Here is a 12,222-nt window from a genome sequence, read left to right as displayed (position 1 = left end):
TATCTCATGGATTAATTATTTTAACTCCCACTTACTGTCCTGCCTCAACAAGAAAAAATACTAAAAAATATTTTGTTGTACTCACATACACACATGGTCTACTGTATTTTTAACAACAAATCATCCATCAAATAAGAAGCCTGCACAGAAATGTAAACTCAAAAGGTACATCATGTACTTTAATGTATCATTCCATTTTCCCCCCTAGTGATTTACAGATGCAGATATTGCATCATATAATGACAAACTATTAAAAAGACAGATTGATACTAAAAGTTCATCATTACATAAATTAACTTCTTTATTATTTCTCCATTATTTTCCATCTTCTTTAAATTCAGTTTCAGGTTTGATGGTTAACTTTTCCCTGCTAGCTTTGAAGCTCGGAAACACTACAAATGGTGGTTTTATGGTGGGAAAGACCTCTTCTGTAATGGAAAGCAGTGCATTGATTTTGCATAAGATTGAAGACGGAGGTAGCAATACAAAATGCTGAGGAAAAAAATCTAATTTTTAAACATGAAATCCCAAAGTTCATCTAACAAATGACATCTGACTGACTCAGTCAGCGGACAAAGAGCAGCGATGCAGAGGAACCATAGACCAAAATAAAGATGGATGACAAGACAGCTTCATGGCTGTATAAAGAAAAACTGGATACAGCTCAGTGGCACATGAAGGCAAAATGATCAGACTCTCGAGAGCAAATGTACCCATATATCTGGGCCCATAGAGCACGCCCAGTGGGATTTGCTTAAATCCTGCCTCCAATTCTCAATTCACGGCCGGTCTCAGCTCAGTCAAATTAATGGAGAGGTAAAATAACTCTGGATTCGACTTTTAGAGCATTTTACAACTTGTAACCCCAATGATTTAAATAAGGCCTGGTGTTGGTCCAGTGTAGTTGATAATAGATAACACAAACACCCACTGATTTATGTCTTTTTCCAAATGTGGGGTAAATCAAATGGGAAATGTCTTTTTGGGCCAAATGATTTCACAGACTAAAACAGAAAATCGTAGCACCACCGTTTGGTCACTAGGTAAATGTGCTTTAACACTTCCAGGGGATTTGGACAGCTCCCCAACCGGTGGAGCAAAATATCTTGATGGACGCTATGTGTCTGGCTGCAGTATAGACCATGAATCCTGACTTTGTTAGCTTATGGGACATGGGCCAAGCTAAATCTCGAATGCATGTGAAATACATTTTCCCCAGATGGTTTCTGTCATTTCAACAAGATTTGTTTACACTGATGTATGATTTGTAAACAGTCCAATCGGGCACGCTGCTTTGATTAAATCTTAATTTGAAGGCTTAAGCCTGATGGAGCGGAGAATTTTAAGATTGAGGCCTGAAGTGATGGCTGCAGGGAGAAAGATTACATCTGAGTTCATGTAGCCGCATCCATTTCATTGCGTGCAGTCAAACTCAATATTTGGAAAGCCCAAACAACGACACACATAGACACTGTGAACATGAACAACAGTTTCCTGCGAGTAAGTTAAACCAACTTCCCCCCTTCATTATTCACAACATTTCTGAAATGAAAACTGTCAAAAACTGTCAAATGAAAGCCTGCACCTGGTATGTCTCTAATACAGAACATCCTTTAGTCACGTTTTATTGTCCTGAAAGTTGAAGCTTGTTAAACTAACTGTTGCTGACTTCCTTTTCTGTAAGGGAAGAGAAATTATTGAAAGTGAAAGTGCAAGAGATTGATGGATGGGATGCAGTGGTACCAATACCACAGTAAAAAAACACAATAACTATAAAAACAATTTTTTTTTTATTATAGTAATCATCTGATTCTTTAGGGAAACTAAATCCAAATGTGTTTATACAAATAATGAACTCTATTTTCCTCTCTTAACATGTTTTTCCTCGCTCTCCTTTACAAGTAAGTGCAACACACTGAATTATAATTAAATATATTGCATTCAAAATAATATGTAAGGGATAGTTTGAACTTAGGGAAACTGCATTTTTCCAAAGGAGTCCATCCATACCCCTCTCCTGTCTGCACTATAAATATGAAGCAGCAGGCAAGTGTCATGGAATGAAGTCAACATGTTAGACAGTGGGATGGATGGTTAAACCTTTTTATATGTTGTTGTGATTTTTGATGGTTGTTGTGCGCTATTTAGCGATGAACTTTTTTTATTTATAAACCTATGCATGCTTTGTTTAACCTCCCTAACGAACTGTCACAACAAAGACACAGACACTGCAAATTGACACACCAGAAACCAGTGAAAATCAGCGATCCCATTCGCCAGTTGGCAAATCCACTCCCCCATAAATACGCCGATTATCTGTTAGACGGGGCGTTTTATTTTCTCCTCACAGTTACTGCCTCAGATCGCCGCAGATCGGACCGGACCGGATCTCTTAACTGCTACTCGCAAAGGACGGACCCCCGCAGAGTTCCTCTTCGCCACTGGACCAGAGTGTCGTTCGACCCTTGCGATCCAACGCTTGCAGACTCCAGATTAAGGGAAGCAGCTATTTCTCCTGCTCTCAAAGCAAAGTTATATTGGTGTACCCTGAGTCTCCCTCTTATTTGTATATCGAGGGCTCTGCGACCAGAAGCTGACGGACGGTGTGGCAGGCCCGCAAAGTGCAAACTCTGGCACTGGATTAACCGGACTTGAACAGTGAAAGACACGTTCTTCCGGCAAAAAGGGAACCAGAGTGGAGTTCGGTATTAACCGGATTGGACATTTTAGTATGGTTGAACCCAGAGGCGGCTGGCCCATAGGGGGCGCTGGGGCTCTGCCCCACCAGCTGTTGAGGGGAAAAAATATTTTTTGCATATTTTTTTTTAAATCAATGTCAGTTTTACTTAATAGTGTGTGTGCCTACATGCAATTTAAATCATTTAAACAACATTTCCACCAACTAACACTCATTAAACAGTGAATTTCCACTGACAGACAGTGTATCATTCTCTCATGGGGCGATCGGCAAAGTGCCCCTGACCGGCAGCTAACCAGCCAATCCGGTTATGGTTGCTAGGGGGAAATTATGAATAATTGGCCTATCAACGTCGCCAAATTTAACGCCGGTGGGGCGCTGGAAATTTAGCCCCAACTGCTACGTAAAATGCGTGAAGGTTTAGGATTGCTGTAGCTACATAAGGAGCCAGCGATAGTTTTTTTTCGTAGTGCGACTCCCAGACTCTGTCCTACGCTACGTGGGGAAAAAATACGCGCGACGACGAAGAGAGATGATGGCGGTGACCACTGGAGTTCAAGAGCAGCTTCCACCAAATTCGGTGAAATCGTTAATAATATACCCCTTTGCGAGACGGACGACGGAGGAAAAACTTCTCGTTAAGGAGCTGGGACCCGACAAGCCTGAAATCAGCATTTCCCAGCAAATCAAGCTGAAAGATAAATCTTACAAACGGAGTTTTTGTCGGAGCTGGTTCAACCGTAAGACGTGGCTGGCAGGTTGTGGAGCAGCCAATGCACTTTTCTGTTTCCCCTGTATCCTCTTCAGAAGTGACAAATGTGATTCGACTTGGACAAAGACTGGACTAACTGACTTAAAACACCTCTCTGAACGGATCAAGAAGCACGATCGATCCAAAGTTCACATGGAAAACTGCGTAAAGCTAGCTGTGTTCGGAAAGATTAGCATAGCAACGCAGCTCGATGATGGGCACCGCATCGCTGTAAGAAGGCACAATGAAGAGGTAGATAAAAACCGCAATATTTTATCTAAGATCATCGATTGTGTAAATTTTTGTGGTACTTTTGAATTAGCAATGCGGGGACATGATGAAAGGGATTCCTCAGACAACGCCGGAATATTCAGAGGTTTAGTCAACCTAATGGCATCCATTGATCGGGACTTGAGGGAGCACCTTGAAAATGCGACCGTATTTAAAGGCACCTCGAAGACCGTTCAGAACGAGCTCCTGGACTGTATGCTGGCAGTTCTAAGAGAAAAGATCGTGGATGAAGTGAAGACAGCTGAGTTTTTAGCTATCCAAGCGGATGAAACTACCGACATTTCCACACACTGTCAGCTAGTCCTGGTCCTAAGATACATCGATGGACGCAACAACATACAGGAGCGCTTCTATGAATTCATCAAGCTACCCAACAGCTGTGCGGATTCAATAGCCGGTGCCTTATTGGAGAGCCTGCACAGCATCCTTCCTGAGGGACAAAAAAATAAGTTGATCGCCCAGGCATATGATGGGGCAGCGGTAATGAGGGGTGCCACTGGAGGAGTGCAGCGAAAGGTACAGGACATCTATGTAAACGCTCACTACATTCACTGTTATGCCCATCAGTTAAACCTGGTAATGCAGCAGGCGACCTCCCACATCCCTCAGATCAGTCACTTTTTCACCGACATGGGGGGATTTGCTTCTTTTTTCTCAAAATCGAGCAAGAGAACGGCAGTGCTAGATGAGCTGGTGGCGCACCGACTTCCAAGTGCATCCTCAACACGTTGGAACTTCAACAGTCGTGCAGTCAACACAGTCTATGAGCACAAGAATGATCTGGTGAAGTGTTTTCAGACCATCCGGAACAGTGACGCATTTGATGGCCAAACGAAGAGAGAGGCTGGAGGCTATGTGAGAATGCTGGAAGATGAAGCTTTCTGTTTTTTCCTAGCCTTGTTCCACAAGACCATGCCACATGTAGACATGCTGTATAATCAGCTCCAGAAGAGAAACATCGATGCTGTCTACATCGCAGGAATCACCCAGGCATTCATGAACCGCATGCAGGTATGTTAAATGCATTATTATGTAGCATAGCCTAATTGTTAATTCTCTGCATATATTATGTGTAGCCTTAAATGCTTATGTCATCTTATTCAAATAATTAATTTATTTGTGAAGTTTAGATGAAATATAATTGCCAGTAATTATAACAACCTTGGGTTTGGTTAATATATCCCTAACCAGTTTTCTTATGCATTGGATCAGGGAGGCTGTTCCTAATCTGGCTGAGGATGAGGAGTACAGGGGACCTGTTCAGGATCCACCCACAAAGAAACGGAGAACATTGGGAGAAGACACACAGCACCATTTGGCACTAGAGGTAAGCACTTGCTTACACACACACACACACACACACACACACACACACACACACACACACACACACAGAGGAACAGACACAGAGAGGAACAGACACAGAGAGGAACAGACACAGAGAGGAACAGACACAGAGGAACAGACACAGAGAGGAACAGACACAGAGAGGAACAGACACAGAGAGGAACAGACACAGAGAGGAACAGACACAGAGAGGAACAGACACAGAGAGGAACAGACACAGAGAGGAACTGACACACTCAGAGGAACAGACAGGAACTGACACACTCAGAGGAACAGACAGGAACAAACACAGAGGAACAGACACAGAGAGGAACAGACACAGAGAGGAACAGACACAGAGAGGAACAGACACAGAGAGGAACAGACACACACAGGAACAGACACACAGAGAGGAACAGGCACAGAGAGTGTCTTTTATGTTTATTTTACATTCAATGGGCAATATGTAATAATATTATAGTATGTAATTGTAATATAGTTGTGGAGAATGCTTTGTTGTTTCTCTCAGGCTGTGACATGCAATGACAACTGTATGGCACTGATGCTGTTTTCTCCAAGTAAATGCATTTTTCCTTGAGAGAGGGTATTAAAATAATCTGTTTATGTAAAAAAATTTGAAAATAACTTGGTTCTAAATTCTTTGTATATGTTACATTTTAATAGGAAAGTTCTGTTTCATTCTCTCTTCTCAACCCACACTCACTCATTCACTCACTCACTGTTGATTTGTATAGATTCAGCTGAAATCATACCCTTGTTGTTAATTTATCCCTTGATTGTATTGTATAGTATTTGATAGCATAAAGTCTAATATAGCTGTAAATTGTTACTTTTTCTGTGAAGCTGGAAACTGTGAAATTAAATTATTATTGTGGAACTGTAGTCATTTTCCGACTGTTCATTTGAATGCTTATGCTAGATTAGGCAGGGAAATCTGTTGGCACACTAGCCCCACCAAGATTTTTTTTCACCAGCCGCCACTGGTTGAACCCCTTGTCTGAACTGCATTTTGTATTTGAGTAGTTTAGATAAATTGAACATCATTCTAACCATATGTTATTTAAATATCTATACATGGAATGTTTTAAAGTAACTTCGAATTATAAATAAATCATTTTATACACATATTGGTGTCCTTCTCACTGTGTTGGTGTGGCCAGGAATCCGAATCTTTTAATATAAATTTGATGTTAATAGGCCTTAGTAGGCCATTACACAAGCTCAGCTCAAAGCCTGGAAACAGCAGAGAAAACCAGGCCTGGCTCTGTCCTTAGGTAAGCAATTACCAGCACATCTAGAGCTCACTATTTACCACTATTTAAATATAACCTAAACCATAGTAATTACATTAGCAAAAGTAAAAGTCTGTATAATTTAAATGTGTATATATTTGAATGTTTTTACTGATGCATTAGCAGCTTTTTAATCGTGTAGGTGGGGGAGGTTGTAACTAATCTATATTTTACATGTGCTGTATAGCAATGCATTTTATCATCTACACCTAGTATATGTTTTAAGAAGTCTTATCTTGAAAGTCATCAGTAACTGTAGCAAGTTGAGTTATAGGTACAACATTTCCCCATGAAATACAGATACTTAGGACAACTGACTGACAGACAGAAAATACAGGCCTTAAACTTTCTGTCACCTCATCCACTGTCTGAACTCCAGCCAGATTTAAGGACAGGGACCATGAGCAGGTCAGGATAATGTGTCACCAACTTTGGCTTTCAAGCCCTGTTAAGCTGTCAAAGCAGAAAGGGAGGGTTGAAAGTCTAATCTTAGCGATTGAACCTCTGGTATAAAATGCTGCCGGTTGCAGAAAATCAGTGTGGACATGCTGCTTGAGCACTGAGCCTCAAAAAACATTTGTCCTTTCTCCCTACTGTTCCCCATCATCTTCATCAGCCATGGGTGTTGCCTACAGCATGGGAGAGTAAGTGAATCGAATCATCGAGAGCGGTGAACATTGTTATGCCAGCTCCTGAATATGGTGGCGTAATCTGGAGTTCAATCAGACAGTACTTTGGTTCACTTGCTCCAACAAATTCAAGCAAGAAAAATGTAGGTTTAGGACTTCAAAGACCAAATAATAAAAGGAAAGTTTTCGATCCAATGTTCGAATTGTATGAAGTCACCGTGAACAATGTTCTTGGTTTTTGGGCAATTGCTACAAATGTGCAAAGTAAGCAAGAGTTTTTTTTTCATTCCAAGAAAGGAAAAGCTTTACTGAAATAAGTAATGTAACTGCTATTAGCAATGGGATGGTTTTCAGCCTGGATTTGCTCTGAAATTGCTCTTTTGTGGAGGAGACAATAGAATTTAACCAAAATGTTCCCAAAACAGGGGCTCCTCATTTCCATTCATGTATTCAGCTTTTCTCTGCCCGGCATGATTAATGCCTGAGAACATTGGAAGCTTGCCTCACTTTCCGGCGATTCATGTCCAGGCATGACTCAGAAGATAATAGAGGTTTAAGAGTGCCTTTCGTTTCACATTCAATTTGATTTCTTTCTCGTGGTAAATACGTAGGTTGGGCCAACTGTCATTATTGCTCTAACGTTAAAGCAGAAACATACTGTTTGATGCTCTGAATGGGTTAGAGATGTATTGACCGTACAGCAGATAAGATGATGTGACACACAGTTATCTGTTTCAGTTTATTTATCAGAAAATAAATAAACTGAAACAGTAAGTCATTATAACCTCCGATATTTCATGATAACAGCCCTTTGCTTTTCAAGGTGAATACTAATGCTTTTAGCCAAAGCAGGCTGCATAATACACTGTAATCTGCTAAGAAAATATTCAAATAGACTTTTCTTCTTTTGCTTCTACAGGGTGGACCATCTCTACACTTTCTTTGTGCAGTGGTCCCCACAAATCTATACTAATGACCGCAAGAAGCACCGCAAACCCCACTTCCTCATCAGAGAGAAACACCAGAACAGCTTTTGATAATGGAGAAGAAGAATGCTGCTGTGATCAACAAGCTCCTCAGTAACCCTGTCGACCCGACTGCTCACACCTGGGGGGTAAGGATTGCATAAATTCACATGTGCTGTTAATGGGTCACAAAAGCCCACTGTGGCTCTCTGACGGCAGAGAAAAAACTCCACAATTTTATAACATCCCCTTGTAGTATCTCGGACTTGCAGTAACTGAGTCACTGAAGTGCTTGGCGGGTATCCCAGACGTTGTGGGAAAACCCAGTTTCTCTATATATGGACATCCTATCTCTAGCACCCTCCCATTATCCCAGAAACCCTGCGTAACATTCCTGTTCTAAAGAAAGGAAACTGTTACGAGCCAACCAATGAGAAGCCCCACCACCAGAGTGTCCAACCAATAGGGTTTCCGACACATAGAGGAGGGAAGTGGACCGGAGGAAACATAAGGGATGAACACTGGCAGATTTTGGTGAGCAGACATGTGGATTTGCAGAGCACAGAGCTTGAAAGAGAAACACGAAACTATGAAGCTGCTGCCAGATAATATCAAGGTGCTTTATTTTGCCAGTGGCTGTGTGGACCCATATGTTGAGGTATGTAATCTTGTTAGATGTACTACATGTATGATGTAAAATGATCTTCACTTTGAGAGTAAAATACATTTTTCCAGTTCCTGATATCATTGCATAATTGATACTACATGGATTATTCTATGACTCCTGAAGCTTTGTTTAGGCACCTCTATCGGTGCAATGACATGTTAACCCTTCAGCTTTTCAAGTCTGTAAATTAATCACTCAACCACAAGTTTCTGTATGTGGTGTGGAGATAGTTTTGATTAAGTTTCATCTTGTATCGTCCTCCAGATTATCACAGTAAAGGACCCCAAGCAGCACCTGAGTCTTTGCAGCTCAGGGTACTTGGAGGAGCCCGATTACCAGGAGGAAGTCGAAGATGCTCTTCCTGTCCTGAGCGACGACAGCCAGCTGTTTGAAGACCACCACCTGGAGAGAGTATGTTATATCCAACATAATTTTGAAATGATATAAGTATACAATTGAGTAACGATTCCCGCCAATTACTTTAGGGGATTCTTATACCCTAGAGTCTGACACCTTTTAACTAGCATCTCCTTTTTCCTACAGCTTACTGCTCAGATGCCAGTGAGGACCCAGGGATATCCCTTGCAGCTGGTCTACAGCACGGCCATCCACGGGAGCAGCCTAAAGACTCTGTACAGGAATATGGCGGGTCTGGAAAGCCCTGTGCTTCTGGTCATCAAAGACACACACCAAAAGGTTTGCTCCTTAATCTTTACTCGACTAGGCTGTTCTTCAAATAAATATAGTCAAACTGATTAGTAAATCTGTGAGTACTTCTTAATGACTCGATGTCTTGGTCCTTGCAGGTGTTTGGGGCTTTTTCTTCCGATCCGTTTAAAGTCAGTAAATACTGCTACGGCACGGGAGAAACCTTCCTGTTCAGCTTCAATCCTGACTTCCAGGTAAGAGTGGAGTTCCACTTAGTGTGGTTAAAAAACTCTTATCTATCAGCAAGCTGATGATATTAAAAGGAAAACGATTGTGGTGCAAGAATAAAAAATGTTGAAACAATTGCAGAAGATTGAATGTGTAATGTGCTTTATTTTCCCAGGCATACAAATGGAGCGGGGAGAACTCCTACTTTGTGGGTGGCAACTTGGAATCTCTGCAGATTGGCGGAGGAGGGTAAAGATATGCGGTTATTGACCATATAATATTAACTTTTAACTGCTACCTATGGTATATCTGAGACTGCAGCATCTAAGAGCATACAACAGGATCTACTTTAAAAGGTTTTGACATTAAAGCTGTATTTCCTGTTCTGTAGGGGTGGATTTGGCCTGTGGCTGGATGCTGACTTGTACCATGGCTCAAGCTTCTCCTGTCCCACCTTCAACAACGCGTCTCTCTCCACTCAGGAAGACTTTATCGTACAAGACCTCGAAATCTGGACTGTGCAGAGATGAGGGTAGAACATTTTAGAAGATGAGCTTAAAACAAAAGCAGAAACCACTGTCCTGTTTGGAGTTAGAAAATGTCAAGACTTCAAGGAACATGTGTGGTTTAAGCCACTGCTGTACAAAACCTGCAAGAGCAGCTGCTATCATCGGGGTAGCCGGCTCAGATCAGCTCACATACAATAGAAGCCGGTTGTAGCGCTTCTCGGGCTGGACTTTCTATTTCTGCTGGCTTGACCTGTCCTGCAATAATTCAGGGTGCTGCTGCTCAGAAAAGTCAGCGCTGTAAGCCCTACATGCCCTCCTTTTGCTTTGGGAGCATTATAATGCAAAGATCACAGTAACACTGTTGAACAAAAAGTGTGTAACTACTGCAAGCACATTCAGAATTTAAGGAAAACAATTCCTATTTTCTTTCAAACATGTGTGTTTCAGAAATTTCAAAAAGTGTGTTTCAGTATTTATCTATGTGTGAAAGTTGGTGTAAGAATAAGTGTAAATATTCTATTACTATGAGACACATACTTGAAGACCGTTAGAGACAAAAAACTTAACTAAAGGTCACATTTTCACATTGTGGTAGAACACTTTAAAAAATGCACTGTGGACTATGTTTCTAATAGTTTTTTTCTATCTTAAAGGTCTCAATTTAATGTTGGCCTTTTTGAAAACGATACTCCAACCACTCATGTTGACAAAAGCTAATGATAAGAGTTGCAATACAAACTTCTTTACTGTAATGTCTGTGAGGTGTTTGGTTAGTAAAGGAAGGGACCTCAACTGTTAACTGTCACTTCTGTTTTTGGAAACTGTCACCTGTCTGCCTATTTGCATAAATAGACAATTTTATGGAACCATTTCAAGTCTTTCACATACTTTAATATGAATGTTATTTAAGTAAAATCTATATTCTGGATGGTCCTGTTTGTTTATTTATTTGTTTCAAAATTGTTTGTGTGTAGACCAGGCGCTGCTGGTACTGTTTGTTTCATTTTGTGGAACCACATAACAATGTTGTCTATCCTTGCAACAAACAATGTTTTCATAGCTTTCATCGTTTATTATGAATAAATATTTAAAACATCACCTTTTCCACTTAGGAAGCTGTTTTTATGGTACAACAAACACAGGATTAGACTACATTCGAATTGTCACAGTTTTGTGACTCTTATCATATACTGATGCTTCTGTATTTGTTATGCTCTGCATGTACAAATGCATATATTGCAATAAAGAGAACAACCACAGATGCCTTTTCCTGGTAAATAACACAAATGTGAAAAAAATGTAAAAAAAAGGGATGTAGTAGAAATAAATGGAAAAGTGTGAACTTGCAGACACAAGTTTTGCTTTAAATGTTCATGCAGGTAAAAGCCTGACATCCTGTTTACAGGACACCATGAATGGAAATGATCCCGTTCAATGACCTGCACCCAATCTCTGCATCCACAGAGAACAACCTAAATTCTGATATTAATACACAACAATTCAGAAGAAACTATAAGGTGGTTCTCTGCCTTAAATATCACGGTTGGGGCCTTAGTATGCAGCACTGAAAGCTTCACAAACTGCTCATTACGAAAACAACCATCAGCTGTTCCTGAGGGACAGAAAACGCGTGTATTTTGTCAATAAGCAAAATGCTAATGCTAAGGCCAACCAAAACAACCATTATTCCAACAAAACGGGCGACAAGTTAGAAATAACTGCAAAATAAGTTACCATATGTTACTGTATATGGGTCAATTCAGAATTGTGGGTACATTTTGAGTTTAGACAAGAGTGAAAAAAAAAAGTTTTTTTCTGTATTTTTTTCTTTCATTTCTCAGAGAGAATACTTTATATTTTACTCTTCCAGTATTTGCCACGCTTAATCATGTAAGAATTTTAATATTTTAACAGATAATCGGTGAACTAAGAGTAAAATCTGTCAACTCTGTTATGGACAAAGTGGGTTGAATATTTATTGTACTAAAATGCAATACATGTTTAAATGATGTCTTCCCTGAGAGAACATTTGTCCCTATATCAATTAATTAAAACTTAAGCTTTCTAGGATTAATATTATTTTTTCAGGAGTTAAAACACTGAGACGTTTCATTGAAAAGTTGCCAAGGGCCCTTTCATTTTCTCATGATTATAGATTAAAAAATTAATCAAATGCTTAGAAATGTCCTGTAATGAG

The 12,222-nt window shown here is 40.3% G+C and overlaps 1 protein-coding gene across 2 annotated transcripts; it reads left to right on the top strand.

Moving 5' to 3' along the window:
• Positions 1-2,756: 2,756 nt before the first annotated feature.
• LOC134862371 (nuclear receptor coactivator 7) lies at positions 2,757-11,123 on the top strand. 2 transcript variants are annotated; one of them, XM_063880259.1, is made up of 6 exons: positions 8,422-8,631; positions 8,905-9,051; positions 9,184-9,336; positions 9,447-9,542; positions 9,692-9,765; positions 9,908-11,123. In XM_063880259.1, exons 1-6 carry the CDS (start codon positions 8,518-8,520, stop codon positions 10,044-10,046), a joined length of 723 nt encoding a protein of 240 aa, XP_063736329.1. In that variant the 5' UTR covers positions 8,422-8,517; the 3' UTR covers positions 10,047-11,123. The 2 variants fall into 2 exon arrangements, 1 of the variants encoding a protein (XP_063736329.1); XR_010165498.1 differs by lacking the exons at positions 9,447-9,542; positions 9,692-9,765; positions 9,908-11,123 and adding exons at positions 2,757-4,751; positions 4,953-5,067 and having other exon boundaries at positions 7,928-8,631; positions 9,184-9,275.
• Positions 11,124-12,222: the final 1,099 nt, after the last annotated feature.

The sequence above is a fragment of the Eleginops maclovinus genome, chromosome 3 (genome assembly GCF_036324505.1).
Source record: "Eleginops maclovinus isolate JMC-PN-2008 ecotype Puerto Natales chromosome 3, JC_Emac_rtc_rv5, whole genome shotgun sequence".
In the NCBI taxonomy this organism is placed as follows: Eukaryota; Metazoa; Chordata; class Actinopteri; order Perciformes; family Eleginopidae; genus Eleginops; species Eleginops maclovinus.
Note: the sequence above shows the minus strand (reverse complement) of the source record. Positions and strands in the feature narration are given on the sequence as shown.